Consider the following 21,990-nt stretch of genomic DNA (forward strand, 5'->3'; position numbering starts at 1 on the left):
AGGTGTTGTTCAAAGAGCCCCAGTTCTGAAGACGTTTCTGGCATCAAGCTGAACGACAGGGTAAGAACAAAGAACAGCAGCACCCACCCTCCCCGCTCCTGGAGCCGATCACATGTTCCCTCACAGAAGAGTCAGGAAAGCTTAACAGCTTAACATTGATTTTTGCTTGCAAGTGTTCAACCACAGAGCCCTCTGCCTGATTCACCCACACTCCTATCGGCACTCAAAATTAAATCTGTGGGTCTCACGCCAACCGCCGTTAGGTGGACACCATCATCTGTGTGGACATGCCGGGCAGCCCGAGCACCGCCAGCCCACTGTGGGTCACGGTCATCACCTGTTTGACATAACTCCTTGGACATCCACAAGGGCTCTTCACAACGCTTGTGGGAAAATAAATAAGCTCAGGAGATCAGTGTGTTTGGGTGCAAAAAGTTTTGAGATCCACACCATGCATTTTCATGATCTGCATTTCCCATGAATGTTGAAGACTCTTCTGCAGTCAAGATCTCAGAAGCTTTCTGCACCTTTGCCTTTGGTTTGCTCAACAACACGGTCATCAGTGAGACAGCTGCACTTTGGGGGAAGAATCCACCGCCCAGACAGAAGCACTTTCACATCTGTGAGAAAACCACAGCCCAAATCAAATTCACTCCAGTCCAAGAGTGTACGGAACACGCCGCCGACGCGCATTCTCGGGTCCAGACACCGCCTTATAAGGTGGCCTGACATTTTCTCATGGCCAGGCCACCATCCAAAAATACCCCGGAGACAGGAGCACAGTGGGAACCGGCCTCCCAGAATGTCGCCGCGGGCATTAAAGAGCGGCAGCTCTGCACGACCACTGGCTTCATCCCTGGGCCGCCTTGCGCTCTCTTCTGCAGGGTCAGCCAGGCCTGGGGCGCGGCGAGGAGGGCGCTGCAGCCAGGTTGGCTTCAAAACTCTTTGCTGAATTTCTCCAGAATACTCTTTAAAACCCGACTGCGGGCGCAAGGACGCGAGGCTGGCTTGCAGGGCATCCTTTGGCCCCGAGCTGTTCCCCTGACCGCTCCGGATCGCTAGTGAGGTGCTGCCCCCCGGCGACGAGGCCGGGCTACAACAGCTCGCAGGCAAAACCAGGAGTCGGATCGCCGCCTCGAAGCCAGGGCCAGAGACACGTGGCCCCGGGAAGAATTCCTTCTGCACCCGCGGATGAGGACGTAGGAAAAAAGATTTCTCCACATGGGGAAACATTTAGGAAATGGGGAGTAGGTGCTGCAATGGGCAGCCACTCACGCTATTATTTTTTGCTTGCCAAATGAGAGCCAATACTAGGCTGGCTATATTGTCTTGTGGGAAAGGTGATTTTTTTTTTTTTTTTTTTTTTTTTTTGTAAGAAGCCTTGCCCCGTGCATACTAAGGGTGTTTTTGTAAAGGAAAGAACACACCAAGTCGTTTCTCACACGTTTAAAAGAAAGTATGGGACAAAACCCACGAGGCTGGCTCTCCTGACTCGGGCTCTGGGGAATGTTAATAGGTATGGCTATTTTTGGTAGTAGTTGCTTAGAACAATTTCTTCATCACTAAAGCCTGTGACAATGAGCCAGGCTTATTTGTGAGGCTGGGATTTTTTTTTTTTTTTTTAAGTGATAGGGGGAATTGCAAAGCTAGTTTTTCATTCTGGTTAAAGGGGGCAGAGCAACCCAGCAGTATTTCTGGAATGTTCTAACAGTGGGTGTCCTAATTATACCAATGTGTGTTTCCTCCAGGCTAAAGCTCGCATTAGCATGGGATACAGCAACCACAAAAAAGGCCCTAGTGTCTCGTGACCTCCCAGTTGACTGGTGGGGTAGCCTCTGCTATTGAAGCTGCCATCCATAACGCCCACCTGGGGAAGTGGAGGAGAGGGGCTAGTGTGTTGGCCACGGCAGGCTGTGGTCAGGCCCTGCTTGGGGAGAATGCATTCCCTCTCCAAGGAAGCCCATACCATCAGGCAGCTGTGAGCTCAGCAAAGCCCTGGCAGCCCCGGGATGGGAGGTCATCATCCCTGCCTGCAACCAGGAAGCCCACCAGGAGAGGCTGGCTGAAGTGGCTAGCACAGGACACAGCAGAACTCTCTCTTCAAGGTGGCCACGCTGGGGCGTGAGGGGTAACTGCTGGGCCCGTGGTGTCTGACCCCTAGTTTCACAAGCCAGGTTACACTAGAATCCCACCTCGTGACCAGACCAGGGTTCTCAGCCTCGCATGGATGGATCTCTTGGGTCTCCTGCTCACTCACAGGAGGCATCAGCTGTCTGACCAGGGCGCCGCCAACTGGGGGGGCGTGGCCAGCTGGAGGGTTGGGTGGGGAGGGAGGACTAGATCTCTGCAAAGACTCTCCTGTAAGGGCAGGACCATCATGAACAGCAAGAATTGTTCTTTGCTTTGTGTCTTTGCAATTTCTGAAACAGTGCATTCAGGCCCAAGTGTGCATGCGTGTGTGAGAAATCACTCGGTTCACGGGGCAGGGTTTCCAATCCAGGCAGAGCGCACACCAGTTTATTTGGAAATGCAACACAGATCAGTATTTTATGAACACACCCTGGGATGACAGGAACATTATCAAGTAGAAACGGCTTTCAATGCATGCATAGAAAGTTAAGCATGGTCTCTGAACTCCTTGTTTCTAAATATACAAAAAATACATTTAAATTATAGAATTTGAGTGAATCAAAGACTTATAAAATTACAATTTTGGTTTCCACAACATAGAAAAAATACAAAAATGATTCTGTAGACGGTTGTCTCTTTTTTTTTTTACCCAAATTTCAAAGGAACATTGACTTTGATGTTTTCTAACGTTTCATCTGCAACTCAGAATTAAAAATAATTGGCAGGTTGGAGCCCATCAGTGAGTCATCAAAACAAGTGAGAACATGAGAGTGCGAGTTCCTTGTGGGCTTCGGCAGCTCCTGACTGTTCCCACCTGGCGTTAGGGGCGCCTTGCAATGTGAAGTCGGGGCTTGGCGCACGGCACCCTGTGTGATGTAGCCCAGCAGCTGGTGTCCACGGGCATCTCTGAGGATCCTGTGTCAGCACAAGCCCACCCTCTGGGAGCCCACTGTGGTGGGGACGTGAAATGTGCACTCAGGTGGGGAGCCAGGCAGATGCTGACTCTGCGCTCCTGAAAGGCAACTGACCAAGGCTGCCAAGCTGCCCTGCTTGGTGCTCACTGAGATGTGACATTTGGTGAGGTCCGGGGATCTTGGACTCTGAGAGAATGCCACTGTTTGAGAGAAGGGATTTTACCCGAGGGAGCAGCAAAGCAGCTACCCAGACAGGTTACTGTAAGGACACCCTGCCTGGCATGGCTCACTTATCTCCCACAAGAATGTTGAAATGTTGATGTAAAAAAATACACACTCGGGCCAAGAGCCCTTCACAGAAGGAAGTTGCTTGCTGTGCTCACTGCCAAAATCCAGTATGATGCAGAACCACTGTGTGTCACACAATGTCTTTCATAAATGGTGACAAATGATCACCGAGGCCCAGATGACCACCCCCACTCCTGCTTCCCCCACTCTGCTTTTCTACCCCATCTTCTACAACTATTCCAGAAATAACTGAAAAAGATTGTAACCAAATAAAGTAATAAGGCTAATATAACTCAAGTTGATTCTATTTTACAGTAGAAATACACTTTAGAAGAATAAAAGGGGAGAAGAAAGCACGAAAAATATTTTTTCATGCTTTTTTTTTAGCATACCAAATACAATAGATTCTAATCACACACCCAACTTAGGGGTGCTGCCCTTAAGAATCTGAATATTCAATTCAAAAATAAATTATTATACACCTGCCCGCATAAGTTTTTCAAACTTCTATGAAAATAAGCATTTAAAAATTGAGTTTCTGTTACAGCACTCTTGATAGGAACAATTATTTTTAAAAGGATAACTACTCAGTAAGCCACAATTTTGGTCTTGATGATCATCCCCCCACATAGACAAAAGAAAAAAAAAAAAAAAAAGACCAGGGAAGCAGGAGGACTGGGGAGGAGGCTAAGGGGCACCACGGACAGACCCTGTGTGGACAATCCACTGGCCTCTATGCCTGGCCTCACATTTCCCCCAGGCCTTGGAGGGGGCTGCCGATGCCCGGCCCAGCCACAGAAGGGTCTGAAGACATTCATCAGTCCCACGGACCCCAGGCCAGGTGGTTTTTTTGGCTGCTCTGGTGCGCGCAGACAATGCTGCTTTGAGCTCCTGGCTGCCCAACTGGAACAGTTCACAGTCTCCGAATGCAACACTTGGTGAGAATGAACACAGGACCATCATCAGGAAAAGCAGCTGAACACAAAAGTGGATGTTAATTAAAAAATAAAACAGGTGTGTACAGACGCATTCCCGAGTGTTTCTCTAGACAGCATTAAAGAAAAAAAATATTTACTTTTTAAAAAAACCTATCTGAAAGGCAGAATGACAGAGACAGATCTTCCATCCTCCGGTTTGTTCACCAAATGCCCACGGCAGGGAGGTTTGTGGGCCAGGCCAAAGCCAGGAGCCAGGATACCATCTAGACTTCTCCCACGAGTGGCAGAGACCTGTGCACGGGCACTACCATCAACTGCTGCCTCCTAGGGGCTATCTGCAGAAGCTGGATTGCAACTGGGTGGCTGGTCTTGTCAGCTGTGCTCAGGGCCTGTCCCCGAGACCACAGCTAGAGCAAGCACCTTCCAGGTGTTCTTCCTCACAGGTTCCTACTTGGGTGTGACCAGATTGGCTTAAGGCCTGTGCAAGAGATGGTGGACGTTGCTTAGGGGTGTGTTGGGGAAGGTACCTGACACAGACCATTTACTGGGCTTGCCTTTTGGAGGCCTGTCATGTGGTAAAAAGAAGACTGAAGCGGAGCTCTCGAGAAGGCGGGTTCTTTACACTGCACATATAACTTACCAAGTTCAAGCACGGTTCTTAGCGGCAGGCAGTCATGACTCAATCGAAAACAAACAGAAGGGTTCAGATTGGTTTCTGATTATGAGCACTACCCTGAAGCTTCGCAGGCATATACATTTTATAATTCATTCACATGATGAGGGTGTGAGTCGGGATGGGGAGAAGGGTCCCAGCCATAATTTCAGAACATTCCGGAGAACAAAGTTTGCCACTTCAAAGATACAAGTAGTTTCCAGCATGCAGTCAAAGCACTTTGCAAAGGGGATGCGGAACACGCTGCAGATGGAAACGTGGGCCCTGCTGCAAGCTGGGGGGTGACATCGGGACTCAGACTCGAACTCCCAAGCACTTAGGCTTCAGGCCTTTATTTCTGAGATCTATGGAGAACACACAGGAGGCTAGGGGATGCCACATCACTTTCTCAGGCCACCCCAGAGAGTGGGACTCTCTGTGGGGAAGGAGCATGCGCAGATGCACTGGCCAGAATGTTTGATGTAATAGACTTTGTAAAATCTTCTTCTTTTTTTTTATTATAAAATCTCAGTCCCGAGTGACATTGGACTTTTGTTGCTGATATTTTAAAAATAGTACTTACTTATTTTCTATGAAACGTATTGGGAATTCAAAAAGTCTGCAGCATTTTTTTTTTATCATTGAAAAGTTGGTTTTTTTTAGGGGCGGGGAGCAGTGGGAAGGGAGTTGCAGAAAGCAGGAACTATTCAAACTTCTTGTGTTCTTCAGTATGAGAAAGGACCTTTCTTCTCTGGTGTATCATGTGGAAGTATAACTGGGGGAAAACTGGAAGGAAAGGAAAGGGAAGAATGAGTTAAAGACATGGTTTTCCACTGTGTGCACTATTTAAAACCCACAGGCTTCAGACCCCCTGGCCCTCTGCTTTCTTGCCCAGCAACCAAAGAACATAACCAAGGGTCTTGGTTAAGGGACAACAAACAGGAAGACTCATCTTTTCCTGCCCTGGCTGAGCAGGAGGGGCCTGGTGATGAACACTTGGCTGCTCAAGAAGCTGTAGAGGTGCCAAACGGTACTTCTCTTCCTCTTGCATGCTCTCTTCCTGCTGTTCTGGTAAATTCTCACAAACACTGGCAGAGGAATGGAGGAAAGACTCAGGTGCTGGGGAAGTGAAATAGCTGGCCCATGGTCTCACGGCAAGTTCACAGCAGTCAGAGCCATCGGCCTTGGCCTCATTGCTGTTCCCAGGCAGTGAGCAGTACTACAGCATTTGATGGGAATCAAACTACTCCTGGCATGGGTGTCACAAAAGGCCCTTATGGGAGGTAAGCCAGGGCCTGGAGAGTCTTTTCTTGTAGTCATCTTACAGACTACGTAGAAAAGCCCCATCTTGCTACTGAAGGGGCTGGTGCTGCCTTTCTAGGGAATATCTGAAAATGAGGGGGGAGGTCACTGACATGGATCACAGAGGCCCGAGGTCTCAGAGCATCCTGCAACGTGCCATGGTCCCCCACAGCGAAAGACAGAGCCCATCCAAAATGCCAGGCTTCTGGGCCCTCCTTCAGCTGCTGGGCCTGGGCAGGCAGTTCCAGTGGCATAGACCCAGAGGACACAGCGAACTTGACAGTGAGAGAGGACTCTCTTGCTATTGAGAGGCAGGAAAAAAAATTTTAATTGAGATCGATCATTCTCCTGGTTTACAAGAGTTAGGATGCCTTAAAAAAGAAATTATGGGTTGGGCATGTCAAGATATGGTTGATACCACTTGGGACACATTTTCGCTTATCGAAATGCCTGGTTTGGAATCCTGGTTCCACTCCTGAGTTCAGCTTCCTGTCAGTGTGCACCCTGGGAGGCAGTGGGAGATGGCTGAAGTGCCTGGGTTCCTGCCACCCACATACGAGATCCAAGTGAGTTCTGGGCTCCTGGCTTTAGCCTGGCTCACAGCATTTGGGGAAAATGAACAGATAGGGAAATCTTTCCCTCTGACTTTAAAATACATAATAAGAAAATATATTAGCTTTGGACCAAGCTAGGGAGGCTTGTGACTGGGAGAAAAAGGAGAACGTAGGTAAAGCAAGCAGAGCTCAGTCGGAAGGGGAGTCCTGCCAGTCACTTAAAGACAGCTGGCTCAGAGCAGCAGTGCTTTCTCTGCTGCCTTTCTGCCTAGGCCAAAGAGGAAAAATCCCACAGGACTGGAATCCTGTCATCTCAGAAGGCCCTACCACTGTCACAGAAGGTCAGCAGGCTTGACCACTGGGGCACAAAAAGCCATGCAGGTGCACACAGGTGTGGCTGTCCTCATCTCAGCCTAAAGACCTGCAGGGACACTGAGCTGGGGAAATCTCCTGGTACGCCCGTGAGCGAGACCTTCCTTTTTTCTCTTTTTTAAATTAAAGGTTGATTTATTTGAAAGTCAGAGTTATATATGTAGAGAAAGAGAGACAGGAACAGAAAGAAGAGAGAGAGATATCTTCCATCTACTGGTTCACTCTCCAGTTGGCCACAATGGCTAGGGTTGAGCCAGGCTGGAACCAGAAGGTAGGAGTTTCCTCTAGGTGCATTAGCAGGGAGCTGGATAGAAAGTGGAGCAGCTGGGGACTTAAACTGATTTTATATGGGATGCTGGTGCTGCAGTAGTGACTTGACCCACTACGCCAATGAACCAGTCCCTTCATGACCCTTCTCAGGGCTTGATTTTGTGGTACCCCCCAGTACGTTTCCTGATTGTCATTCTTCAGCAGTGCTGCATTCGGTGGTGCCCTGGAGGTAATAGGCATTACTCCAGATGTGGCAGAATTTCAACTGTTTTCTAAAGACAAGAAAATAAAACTCAAGGAAACAAAACTGAGGTGGCAAAAAGGCATGTTACTTTCTTAAAATTCCAGACTCTTCCATACCTACCTTTGTTGGAAAATTAACTATCTTTTCACTAATGACAGATGGCCTTTAGCCATCATGCTCCTGACTCTAAAGGGGAGGGCTCAACAATGGAAAAAAAGAGTGGAAAATGAATCATGAAGAAGTGTGTCCAAGAACTTCTTCAACAAAAATGTTCACATGAAATCTGGATGTAGTTTTCCCCTCACAATGCATGAAATGCAATTTTCCACAGAGGGACACAAACATGTCGCTTCTGATCGTGATGATGATTCACAGATAATGCTGCAGGCTGTGTGAATTTAGCTTGAGGTTTCTTGGGGAGTGTGTGTGTGGGGGGGGCAGAATAGCAGCCTTTATCAGCTACAGTAAGTTTCAGTGTTACAATGGCTACAGACACAGCTAAATGAGAAGATACAGCAACACTCTGTCCTTGGAATGTGGGCACCCGTCACAGGACTTACAGTAGAACATCAGGAATCCAGAACAGGGTTGCATTAGGCTTCCTTCCTGGGTCCCCAGGACTGGCGCCCTGCAGGAGCACCAGCCACATCCTCCTCTCTGTCCCTGAGGATGCCGGGCCACCAGATGCTGCACACATTCACACTCCAGCAGTGCAACAAAGTAGCCGGAAACCATCCTGAAGGGAACACCCCACCCTGTTCATATGGGTTCAGTGATCAGCAAGAAAGTTGAGAAAGAGAAAACACGCCTACTTTTATTTGGGGATTTGTTTCCAGTTAATGAGCAATTTCCTTAAAGTGAAACTGGTGAATCTGTCTATTGTGATATGATAAGCAAAGCACAAAAACCTCTGGATAATGCTTTTTACCTCTGCTCAGTAGTTCTTAAGAGACAGAGAAACCAATCCACAGGGAATGTGTTAGGGGCTTCTCTGCTTTCTAGCCAGTTAACCTAACCTGGTAGTTGTGGGTTTCCAGCCTACCTACGGACAAGGGCTGCATCTTGGGCAGCTATGCCAAGAAGGCTTCTTCTTTAGTCAGGAAGTACCAGAGAAAATTCCTGTCGATGGTCAGCATCCAACTAAGATTGAAAAAACATTCCTGATCAATCAGACTGCCATTGACTTGGATATGGCACCTAACTAATCAGGACTGGTTCCTGCAGTCACACATTTACACGTAAGTCAGTGCAGGCAGGAATAGTTACTCACGTGGAATGTAGGAGATCATGATCAGAATCAGGAACGCATAGTAGTCAAAGGAGAAGTTGTATTTGTTAGGAAGACTGATGGAATAGAGGCCGGCTTGCCTGACAAAGGGCAGGGCCGCGTAGATGGTGAGCAGCTCTCCTGACACACCCATCGGGTACAGCACGATGAACAGTGTGTATCTGAAAGGAGACAAGAGGGGACAAAACCCTCAGCACCGAGGCACAAGGCCAGTTTTATGGAAAGACACTCCCATCTTCTCGTCGGTGCTGACCTTCTACAAAGCTCCCTTGCCATCTTTTTCTGTGTATCTGTTGTTTAAGTTCAGCTTGTGCAAGCTGGTTTTTGGAAAGGACTCATAGCAGGTATATGTTTTCAAAAGTTCTAAGACCAAATACAGAATGAGGCCTGACTGAATCCACAACCCTGGAAAACGGCTAAGGTGATGGCATGTGCTGATAAGGCAGAGGTGAACCCGAGGCATGCTTTACACCATCCTAGGGGTAGGGGGTGGAGCTAGTAGGGGTGGAAGGTACTTGAATTCCTACAACACACCCTGATGCCTGGTTTGTGGACTGAAAAAAGAAGTGTATGTGAAAAATGAAGTTGACTCTAATTGAGCACACTAATTTAAAATTCATAATAGCTTTTGGTCATTATGTGATTTTTCAATTACGAAAACCCCACAGTTGACTGTCACCTGGGAGCAGTTAGCACCCCAGGAAGCAGTTGCAAGGCAGAGGTGCAGCTGCTACAGGAATCTTCAGCTCAGAGGTCTCAGCTGCCTGGGGCTTACAACAAGCACTGCACTCTGCACTTCCAGGCCTGGGAATTTTGCCGAGACCTTTACAAAAATAAATGGGAGACATTCCCCATGGCCTATGTTACCTATGGCAAGGAGCAGAGTGGAGAAGGAGGAATCTTTTGTGGGCCAATGGAGAACAATGGGCAAAAGGTGCTGTGGCTTCGTCTGACAGTGAAATCAGGGCATGGTCAACAACCCCCTGGGGACCCAGAGCAGGTGGCTGTTCATGTCAGCTAATAACTGCTGCTTCCCTTTCTCCCCTTTCCTGAGAAAAAGGTTCATGGTAAAAAGCAATAAAAATAAAGAGGCGCTCTCACACTTGAAATGTCAGCAGTAACTGGATTATGTCCTAAGTTTAACCATCGAAACTCACAAATGGCCCGGGGACCATGGTTTTCCTTCTACAAGGGGAGGCATTCTGACCCAAGGATAATCTGCAGCCTTCTACTTTTGTCACTCCTCCTTCACTGTTTACAACTATATCATAGATTTTAAGGTAACCGACGAACTGTTAGCCTTTTATCTAACTTGTAAGGACTGTCATTGGTAAAAAAGGAAAGCAAAATAAAAATAAAGCCAATAAGCTAATACTGTTATTAACTAAAGATTAATTGAAATGTTACAGGCTCTTGGTAAAATTGAGACTATCAGAACTGAATTAAGTCCAAAAAAAAATCATTATGGCAGAGTCTTACAGTAAAAGTTAGTATGGACAACAAAGGGATTTTCCATCAAATCTGTTGAATAATTTCAGTGTATGTGCTGCCAAAGTGAGCACCTCTGCTGAATAATTTAACCTTATTGATTCCAATGACAGTAAGTGGGTAAATGCAAAAAAACTGAAGTGATTTTATTTCCAGAGGTCGGTAGAGACTCCTCCCCTGATGAAATCTACGTACAGTTTTCCATCCAACTTGTCTCTGACAATTTTAGCCTCAGAAACTAGGAGGTGGTGTTTACAAGGCCTTGTAGGGCAGGGCAGCACAGCAACAGGACAATGTCAAGGGTCAATCTTGGTCCCACAGATGTTTTACCTGGCCCACTTGATGAGGTAAGGCAGATGGTTTAAGAGACTGAATGTGTAAAAGGAGTAGCGGATAATTTCTGTGATGGTCCAGGCAATAACAAACAGGAGGACGCTGTCTTCACTCTGCACCTGAAGGAAAAGGGAAACAGGTGGAAGCAAACATTTAGGAGAAGTCAAGCAAGGCGGCCTTGCAAGAGCAGCACAGGCACAGGAGCTTGAAGTCTCCACCCTCAGAGGCCAAGTGCAGCAGGAAAGGGCTTCCAAATGCAGGGACACGTGCCTGGGACAACAGCTGTGGGCATTCAGTGGGCAGGGCCTGGGTGGGCTGCCTGGTGAGGGCAGGTGGCCACACAGGAGAATCCTAAGTGGTGAAGGCTGTGGGGAGAAACTGACGTGATGCCTGACTTCCTGCCCACTCCTCTGATACCTGTTGCAAGGGATGGGGGCTGATGGGAGCGGGAGTCCTGGCGGTTATGGAGGGAGGGTATGTGGGAGGGCAATTTGGTGACAGGCTTGGGATCCGCTATGGAGCATTTCAATGTGATTTGCATGACAAATGGGGATCTAGGGAGATGTCAAAAGGAGGGGAATATAATGATGAAAGCACAGCTGAAGAAGAGGCTGGGGGGGGGGGGGGCGGAGGATGAACTCCTGTGAGGTCAGAGTAGCAGGCTAGACCTGGCTCAGCTCCTCAGCCATAACAGAAGCCTCCATGCTGGCTATAGGAGGCAGACAGGGTCAGGGGGCCCCTGCTGTTCCCAGCCTCCCAGCCTCCTTGGAAGCCGTTTTTAGACTAAGAAAAAAAAAATCCCAATGACCTTTTTAAAGAACCCCTCAGAGGCTTTGTAGGGAGATGTTCTGGAAATATATGCTGTGGCATCAACTTCCAGCAGTTCTCCCCATCTCACCCTTGCTGGGTGATTGCTCATCAGCTATGAGAAACAACCTTGTACCCCAATTCACTTCCGTTTCCACAGAAGCCCATGACCCGGACCAGAACAGAAAAGGTTACCACTTGGTCAACCCAACAAATCCCAACTACCAGGGGGACTTTCTGCTTCACTCCCAACACACCTGAGGGAGCAAGGCGCTGGCCTTCCAGTCCTAACTTTTTTTTTTTTTTTTTTGCTTCTTTCCATTTGTGATGTTAACAGTTTTTAGCACTTACATTCTTTCCGAGAAAGTGTACATAGAGCGATCCACCTACACAATGAAGTAAGTCGTCATTTACATAGCTATTAACTAAATTGCTCTGACAAAGGATTTCATAAATGCACAGTTACTATTCTCTAATAATAATAAGAACTTTATACTGTCAAGAGCAAGAGTACTTTTTGTTTTCTTGGGGCTTTTCTGTTAGCCAAAGTGAAGCAAGAGCTAAACACCTTTAAAGTTTTTGGGTTGAGATTTGTTCAGTGGGGCCTCAAATCCTCCCTTAGCGCCTGTCTGTCCATATGGAGAGCACACTCTGCTCTTTGCCATATCCTGTAATCCTCTTCGCTTAAGCAGATGACAGGTCCTTGCACCGATGGCTAAAACCTTGCTCCAAGAGCTCCGGGTTCTGATAGGCTCTGCATCATGATGGTCTTGGAAGCAGGGAGTGTGTTTTAATCTTCTTTTATTTCCCAGAAGTACTCTGTGTTTTTCACCAAGGAGGAGCTCAAGCAGCACTTGGGGAACAGGAGAATTCAGTCTTAATCAGATCACTGCAGGACGCGGTTCCCTTCCTTTGGGTGCCTGACAGTCATTTCTCTGCCATGTTGCTGCAAACAAGCAGCTTATACCCTCCTCTCTCCCAATCAAACACAGTCAAGGGGCTTCACAGCTGGACTTGGGGCAGCCAGCTTCAGTGCTTAGCCCAAGTCGGCTCTCAGAGTCCAGCCATGAAGATGAGTGGAGACATTTTCTTTTTTAGGCTGAGATATGAGAAATGACGCTTTGTCCAAAATGGTAACTTACATCTATAGGAAATGTCACTCTACAATCAAGTATGAACTTGATTTGGAAAGAATGGATATTGTGGTGCAGCACGTTAAACCACTTCTTGGATTCCTGCGTCCCATACTGGAGTACCAATGAAAGTCCCAGCTACTCTGCTTCAGACCCAGCTTCTTCTTAAGGCCTCTGGGAAGGCAGTGGGGGTCCAGGGTCCTGGCTTTGGCCTGGCCCAGTCCTGGCTGTGGTAGGTCTATGGAGAGTGAGCCAGACAGGATAAAGACCTTCTCGTTCTCTCTCTCTGTAGCGTATATGTCTCTCTAACTTCCTCTGTCACTCTGCCTTTCAAATGAAATAAACAAATGAATAAACAAACAACTAAATCTTTAAAAAAGGAGATGGACTTGGATAAAAGCAGAAGTCAAAATTACCTGATTTTCAGATAATTTCCAATAACACAAAACAAAGGCAAAATATAATGAATGCATTACACAGTACCATTAAAGAAACTCTAACACCTCTGTACATTCATGCTCACATCAGCATTTATCCATAACAGTGAAAAGGTGGAAGCAATTCACAATGTACGATATATATCAGGGGATACTAGTCAGCCTCAGAAAGGAAAGAAATTCTGACACATGCTACAACAGGGATGGACCTAGAAGGTAATATGCTAAGTCAAATATGCCAGCAGCAAAAAGAGACTGTAGGATTCCACTTAGGAGAGGTACCTCTGGAAGTCAAGTTCAGAAATGGAAGGTGGCTAGGAGGTGGGGTGCGGTAAAATAAGAACGTAGGTTTTCTTGGTCAGAAATTCACTTTGTATCATCTGGGGATGGACAGTTGTGACGGCTGCACCACAGCAGGAATGTCCTTACTGCATCTGGACTGCACACTTAAAAACAGGTGAAAATGGAACAGGTATTTGGTATTTGTCTAAGATGTTGTTTGGGACGTTGGTAACTTTTACAACAGTACTTGGGGTCAATTGCTAGCTCTCCTTCCGATGCTGGCTTTCTGCTAGAGCATATCCTGGGAGGCAGCAGCTGAAAGCCCAGAAAGCCCAGTTAGGCTTCATTCATTTAGTAGACCCAGACTGAGTTCCAGACTCCTGTCTTCAGCTTGGCTCAGCCCATCTGTTGTCAGCAGTTAGGAGGTGAGCGAGCAGATGGGCGAGCTCTCTGTCTATATCTCTCTCTGCCACTGTGCTATAAACAAAAATGGTTTTATGTTATGTATGTTTCACTAGAATAAAACAAATCTAAAAAATAAAAAACAACACTTGGTAAGATCAAATTTAACAGAGTTACATGTAAAGTAATACACGATTTGGCAACAATGAAAGAACCATAGTATCGGTGCAGACTCTGTAACACCAAGAGCTGGAGGTCTGGGGTGCCACATGCCGCAGAGGAACCAATGTGGTGGCAGGCAGCTGTTAAAACATGCGCAAACCCAAGCCCTTAACCGTATTGAGTCCCATTCTGTTGATTATCTAAATGGACTCAACTCCACCCAGATATAAGGGTTTCCCCTGGAAAAGGAGAAAGGGAAGTGCTTTAAGATCCTCCAGGGTATCGGGTGCAAGAGGCACAGCAGGTAGGACTAAAGGATAAAACCAACCCCAATTCTGGGAAAAAAAAAAAAAAAAGGAAGACTATGTAAGGAATTCAGCCCCCTCAGGAAGCTGCTGACTTCCAGGCCCTGGAAATATCCACACTAGGCCTGCCAAGGTAGCCCTTCAATGGATGAAGGGCAGAGCTGGATGGGGCCAGGAAGGACTCCCAGCTGCTGTGCAATGGACAGACGTGTGTGTATATGACATCCTGTTGGAAAACGTACAAACTGGCTATCGCTAACTTCCTTACTTGACTCAAAATCATCATTACTGGAGGGAAAATGGGCATAGACTTCTCAAAAGAAATTCAAAAGAAATTTCCCTTGGCAGGCATTGTGGTTTAGTGCTTTAAGACACAGCTTGGGACACCTACATCGTATATTTCAGTGCTGGTTTGGGTCCTGGCTCTTTTGCTTCCAATCTAGCTCACTGCTAATGCATTCTGGGACATAGCAGGTGATGGGTCAAGTACTTGGGTCCCTGTCACCTATGTGAGAGACCTATGTGGGAGAATGTGCAGTTCCTGGCTCCTGGCTTCAGCCTTGCTTGGTCCTGGGTGTTGTAGGTAATTTGAGTAAAATGATAGCTGGAAAAATTTATCACTTCGCCTTTCAAATAAGTGAATAAACAAAGAAAACAAGAAGTTTAAAATATCCTCAAAGATATGCATGCAAGTGTCTGTGGTAGTATTTGCAATAGTGGAAAAGTAAAATCAACCCAATACTCATACCCATCAACTGGTGAAGGAGTAATAAAATGTGCTGTATTCTCACACAATGGAACACTACACAGCCACAAAAAATACTGATATGAAAACATACTTGAGCCTAAAAACATGATGCTGTCAAAAAATCAGATGCAAACAATCGTATATTATATTTCATTTATGTAAAACACCCAGAAAAGGCAATTCTAGAGGTAGAGAGTAGAATAATTCAGGGCTGGGAGTGGGAATCAACTAGAAGGGCAGTGTGGCAATGGAAATGTTAACACTAGGTTATGGCAATGGATGGTTGCAAAACATGGTTAACTCACTACAAAGCATGGAACTGTGCAATTAAAGGAATGTGAATTTTACAAACTCTACCTCTAGGAAGTTGTCTTAAAGAAGAGTAAGAGATTTGCTTTAAATACATATTATTGTCTTTTATGGGGGAAGGGAGAGAAGGGACATGTGGGGCCCTGGCAATGCTCATGAGGATGGTTGTGGCTAGTGTGCCAAAATGTCTGAAAGCCAGGCTTCCAGGTGGCTCATCTATGACAATGGGCATAGGCAATAGTGTGGGCAAGGGAACGGCAGCCCTTCCCTTGAAGAAGGTTCCCACTGCCTGGCCCAGCTCCACGTGTATTGGATACTCCACGCTGCAGACGGCGGGTTCTCCCACTCCTGCTCTAGAGTGAGGGAGGAGGCGGTAGGCTGTGGGTGGCTTGTGCAATTTAGCCAAGGGAGTTTACATAGAAATTCAAGCTGGAGAAACAAATGAGAGCAAGAGAAAAAAACCCTTTACACACAAATAGCATCATATGTTTGACTTTAAAAGGCACGAGGAGTATCACCAGTACATGAAAAGCTGTCATTTTTTTTTTATTGCATTCAAAGAAAAACAGATGGTGGCACATAAGAAAATTGCTATTGTAAGGGCTGGCACAATGGCTCAACTGGCCAGTCCTCCACTTCCAAGTGCCACCATCCCATATGGTGCCAGTTCATGTCCCGGCTGCCCCAGTTCCCATCCAGCTCCCTGCTTATGGCCTGAGAAAGCAGTAGAGACTAGCCCAAAGCCTTGGGACCCTTCACCCATGAGGGAGACTTGGAAGAAACCCCTGGCTGGTTCTTGGCTTTGGCTCCTGGCTTGGCTCAGCTCAGCTCTATCCGTTCAGGCCACTTGGGGATTGAACCAGCAGATGGAAGATGTTTTTCTCTGTCTCTCCTTCTCTTTCTAAATTTGTCTTTTCAGTGAAAATACATAATTTTTTTAAAAAAATGCTATTATAGAAACCATTTGTTCCTAGCATTTTGGAGTCTAATGCTTAGCACTCTGATTGTTTCAGATAAACTCCCTGACCATGCCTTACGGTAAGCATTCCCTCTTCCTCTTAAAGCCCCTTTCATCCATGAAGGCAAAAGAGTCGAGGAAGAATCCAAGAGTGAATTTATCCAAGGCTCCTCAGGCTGCCACAACAGAGTATCACAAACTGCCCGGGGGCTTTCCCAGGGCTCAGGAGCCTGAAGTACAAGACTAGGGTGGCAGTAGGGCCGGTGTCTGGTGAGGTCTTTTCTGTCCTGTAGACAGTCCTCATATGAAGTTGGGGAGCAATCTCTCTGGTGTCTCCCCTCACAGGCCTTCAACTTGAGGTGCAGTGAGTGGGGCTGGGAGATATACTTCAGTCCAAGGCAGTGTTCTATACCTGTTTGTGAACTTTTCCCACAAGGGGCTAGATGGTCAATAGTTTAGACTTGGCTGCACCACATGTGACCTCTGTCCCTTAGTCATTGTTGCTATTTACACCTTTTATAAAGACAGGGAATCTACCACACATTGTGGGCTGGATGTGGGCCAAGGCCAAATCTTGCTCTAGATGACCTAGATGCACTTGACTCCTACCCCATAGTTCCCTACTGTGACCTCTCTACCACACAAATGCCGTTCAAGTGCCCTTTGTCAGGCTTTTGTAAGTACGAAAAGGATTAGGAAGAAGTATTTACAACCTATGGACACTAAAGAGAAGCACCTTTCTAAGAACAGAGCTCTGATGCGGTATCACCTTAAAATCCCAGTCATCTCTTGGTGTGCAGGGGTGAAATACACATACAATGAAATCTGCCATTTCAGCCCTTCTTAAGTGGCATTAAGGACATTCATTGTGCTGCCATTATCTCTGCTCATTTTCAGAAACATCTTGCGTAAGTGGAATCACTCAGCTTTTGTACTTCTGGGTTACCTTGCTTCACTTAGCAGCACACTTTCAAGCTCAATTCCATTACAGCACAGATCAGGATTTCCTTCTTCTTCAATGCTGAATAATGTTTTCTTTCTTTTTTTTGAAAGTCAGATTTACAGAGAAAAGGAGACAGAGACAAAAATCTTTCATTGATGGTTCACTCTCCAAGAGGCCAGAGCTGAGCCAGTCTGAAGCCAGGAGCCAGGAGCCAGGAGCCTCCTCCAGGTTTCCCACACAGGTACAGGGTCCCAAGGCTCTGGGCTGTTCTCAACTGCCTTCCTAGGCCACAAGCAGGGAACTGGATGGGAAAGTGGAGCGGCTAGGATACAAACCGGTGGCCACATGGGTGGCCACATGGGCAGCCACATGGCACATTCAAGGCAAGGATTTTAGCCACTAAGTTACTGTGCCAGGTCCAATGTTCCTTTTTTTGTATATAGAGTATATCAAAGAGTTCATGGAAAAATGGAATTAGAAGGTAAGATTAACTTGGTGTAAAAAAAAATGCTGGAATTCATATATACAAGGACTTTTCAAAAAGTTCATGGGAAATGTTTATTACAAATGAACTATGCATGTTGCAAACAAATGGAGCAAATAAGTCAATATATTTTGATAAATCAACTTCTCACTACCGAAGGAGAGACTTTACAAACATGGAAGGAGGAGTTGCAGAAAGAACAGCGAGTTATTTATTGTATGAGACTATAATTAGAGACTTGATATTAACACATGATTGCTCTACATTCTACATATATATATACACACATATACATTCTTATACATACAACATAGCCATATAAACACCTTCAAACGGATAACTGTATGATAGATACACACACACAGATATACATATATACAAGCACATACACAGACATAGATGGTGTGCCCAAGTTCTCCCTATTGAAAGTCATGATGTGGCAGGAACAACGAGATCCCTAACTAGTCAGATTTTGGTTCCTAAATATCACCCACCACTGAAAGAAATAAGGGCTGCTTGACAAGATGGCTGATTCTAGAGCTGGGCTAAAGTACAAGGTAACTCTAGATATCTTTTTGCGCCAGAAGGTAAGAAAATTCTCAATGAATGATGGAGGAAAGTCAAAAGGACCAGGATAAAGGGCTTTTACTGGCCAAATCACAGACAATGTTTGTATCAAATAAAATGATAGGATAATCCATTTAATTTTATAGGAAATCATTCTTTCAAATGGACACAAGAAAGTCAACAGAATAAAGGGAGAGTTCTTTAGAATGTCAAATACTAGGTGTAAAAGAACAGACAGAAACATTCATCACTGAGTGACCATCATAGAGGTGGCTGATAACAGGCAGCAGCCCACCTTGCAAAAACTCATCAATAAAACAAAGGGAATGGTGAAGTGAAGGTGGAAACACCTGGGTGACATCAACGGGGGCAGGTGATGGTGACCACCGTCACCAGGGGCAGGGCAGGTGGAATCCTTGCCCACAACACCAGGCTTGAAGCTGAGGGAATCCTGGATGGATTGAGGTTGAAGGTCATTACAACGGTCAAGGACATAAGGGGTGGGGCAACACTGAGGAGTTTTTCCAGAAGGTAGGAATCAGAAGACTTGGCCATGAAATGTAACACTAAGTGGCAGGGACACTGTGTCTCTCCTTCTTCTGCAATGTGCTTAGCCCAGGCCCGCAGCCCAGGAGACAGCAAAGAAAGGCCTGTCATCCCAGAAAGGAAAACCAGATAGGCTCTGCCTGGACCAATCAGTGAGACATGAATAGTACCCATGGTGGGACAGCAGTATTGTAGCAGGGCTGACTTCCCACTTGGGAGAGTTGTGTGCAGGTGACACAAGAGTGTCCGAAATATATACATACTCAATGGGCATGCAGGGTGACAAGGCACTAGGTACAGGTTTGCCCTCAAGAAAAAGGCAAAAGATAAAACAGGGAGGACAGGGTGTTGTAAACAGATGGTAGGCAGAGGGACAAACCAGTGAAGGACCTGCATGAAGGTAGTATGAAGTTCTCTGTTTGGGAGGTTTTTCTGTGTAATTGAAATTATTTCAAAACAGATTATTTTTAAAATCACCTAAATATTAAGCAACTGCATTAGAAGATAGAATTAGAAACAGGTACAGCTATCATTGGGCTTCTGGTCCAATGATTCTGGACCTGAAGCCTCAGAATCTGCTGAAAGAGGCAGACTACGCAACGCTAACACTGATACAGGAGCACCCACTGCAACACACCACGAAAGGGCACACGCCCAGTAGGTACCTGCAGAGGAGGTAGCGGGCAGAACGCTGAGCCTCCACTTGTACCGCCAATGTTATTTTCCTTGACTATAAATAACCCCCCATGGCATGTGCACAGATTTGTTCTGAGGAAGGGCTAGCTTAGTTAATCTGCAACATTAAGTTCCTAATAAATGCTTTAGATTATGATAATAATGATGCTTAACTTAATGGTTATTCCCATTAGCAGGGCTAATTATTCCTCGTGTAAGATAAAAGTAATTATGCATACATTTTCACCAGTCACTGTGAAACTATTTTAGTAAGTATAAAGAACATATTCATTTCTATTTGAAAAGACAACTATATTTCTGTTGTAAACTTCAGGATATAGAAAAGAATTCAAAGCAGTTGTACAGAAATTTGTCACTAAAATTCTTTTAAAACACTAAGATATGGTGGGTCTTGGGATGGGGCGTCTCATGCCTGGATCCCAGACGCCAGCCACCACGTGGTAAGCTGTCCCAGGGCCTGCCTGGGTTCGGGGGCTGCTCCCTTTAGGGTGAGTACACCAAGGGGGGAGGTCTCCGTGACTGGGCAGGTCAGGGGCCCATCCACTGCCCTCATTGGGCGGTGAATGGGATTGGGGAGGGGCACGACCTTGGGCCTGGGAGTTTAAATTTCCAGCAGCCTCCCAACTGCTGGTGGGTCTCAGGATGGGGCGTCTCAAGCCTGGATCCCAGACATGGTGAGCTGTTTGGTGCCAGGCTCCGCCTGCTGGTCGCCTGGCCGGGAGCTCTGGGGTTTTGGTTCTTTGAATCGCTGCTTAGGTAGTTCCATTTCGAACCCACAGTGCTTCTGGGATGTGAATCAATCCTAAAGTTTCTAATGACAGTAACTCTTCCTCTGAAGAACTTGTAATTACTTGATAATACTGACCCAACAGAAGTCCATGCAAAAGCTAAGACTCGGGACTTGTCCAGCAGAATCATATCCTGTTACCTGACATGATGATGGATCAGGAGAAGGGTCACATTAAGCAGGGCCATTACATTAACTAGCACTCGAGACCCATATCCGGGGGTAGATTCTGTGAGGGATGTGTGGACCACACTCTGGAAATTCTAGCCCCACTGGTTAGCTTGAGGGTTGGGGTGGTGATGGACTAAGCTAGGTGTGTCCAAGGAGCCTGCCATCAATCACAGGTAAAGGAACCGACAACAGTCTGGACTGGTCAAGGCAGCAGCACCCAAATGTGCATCTTGAATAGGATGTGGGGTGGGTCGGGCTGCAACATTCACCAGCTCATATACAGCCAAATGGAGGGCCAGACTGTGCCGGGCACTGGCCTGAGAACAGGGTCTGGGAGGGGATCAAGTGGAGGAATGTGGGAAACTCCCCTGGCGAGGCATAGCTCCTGCTGGTGAACATGTGGTCCAGACCTGGGGGTCGGACAAGCTGGGCAAAGTAGCTCCAACAGTTGGCTAATATGTCAATTGGTAATGGAACAGGGTGGACCGGACAGAACTGAGCAAACCTTAGCCTACAAGCGAAACTAGAAACCAGGATGGAGAACAGGTCATGCTGAACTAGGCTCTTGCACCTACTGGTCTGCATGAGCCAGGAACACTAAGCCACAATGTCTAAGGCAGAGGTCGGGACAGGTGAGGGTTCTGAGCCAAGCTGAGTCACAGCAACCACTGGCATGCGCGTGATCTATGGCTGGGAACAGGCCTGGTTGGGGAGCTAAGGGGACAACTCTAGCTGGGTTGAGGTTCTCACCAAGGGGCATGTGAGCTGGAATGGGGCGGCATTCTGACCAGGAAACAGTTGTAGTCTCCCTTGGCACTAGTGTGGACTGGGATTGGATGCACCAGGCCAGGTCAGACTCCTGCACCATCTGGTGTCCTGGAGGACCAGGGGAGATGTGGGATGGACTAGGCTAGGTCTCAACCCCTACTGAGCCATATGTGAGCTGTATGTGGGTATGGACGAGCCATGGCTGGGCTGAAACATCCAACAACAAGAGCCAGAATGGGTTGAAAGCCAGCCAAGAAAAGCCACTGTTCCTGCTAGGACAGGAGGTGAACTGAATAAGGCTGGCTCATGGACCCCCTCGTCTGCGCAAAATCTGGCACTGGGAGAGGTTCTGATGGAGCAGCCTGGGCAACTCCTCTGGCAGGACACAGACCCGGCAGGTAAGTGCAGGAAACATGATAGGAAACAGCCCAGAACAGGCCATGGAAAGTTACCCACTGGCATACCTTTGGCATGGGTTGGGGGCAGACCAGGCTGAATCAGTTCTCATCATTCACTGGCAAATCCAAGCACCAGAACAGAGTGTGGGTCAGACCAGGTTCGGTCGCAACAAAAACCAGTGCACAATATGGAATGCCAAGGTGGGGTTGCCAGTACTGGATGTGACTGCAGCACCCAACCAGCAGGCATGAGAACCAGGAAGGGAGGGGGTGGAGCCGGCACGGGAATAAGGGGTTGTTCCCTTGCTGGACAG

General features: G+C 46.9%; 1 protein-coding gene across 1 annotated transcript in view; it reads right to left on the reverse strand.

The window, feature by feature from the left end:
• Positions 1-4,972: 4,972 nt before the first annotated feature.
• Positions 4,973-21,990, reverse strand: part of HACD2 (3-hydroxyacyl-CoA dehydratase 2) — an 84,838-nt gene continuing 67,820 nt past the window's right edge. The window contains exons 5-7 of the mRNA XM_058661985.1: positions 10,771-10,892; positions 8,935-9,113; positions 4,973-5,708 (exon numbers count right to left, since the gene is read on the reverse strand). Of these exons, the coding sequence (XP_058517968.1) occupies positions 5,626-5,708; positions 8,935-9,113; positions 10,771-10,892 (384 nt within the window). The 3' untranslated portion in view covers positions 4,973-5,625. The remainder of the gene's footprint in view (positions 5,709-8,934; positions 9,114-10,770; positions 10,893-21,990) is intronic.

The sequence above is a fragment of the Ochotona princeps genome, chromosome 3 (assembly GCF_030435755.1).
Source record: "Ochotona princeps isolate mOchPri1 chromosome 3, mOchPri1.hap1, whole genome shotgun sequence".
Taxonomy (NCBI): domain Eukaryota; kingdom Metazoa; phylum Chordata; class Mammalia; order Lagomorpha; family Ochotonidae; genus Ochotona; species Ochotona princeps.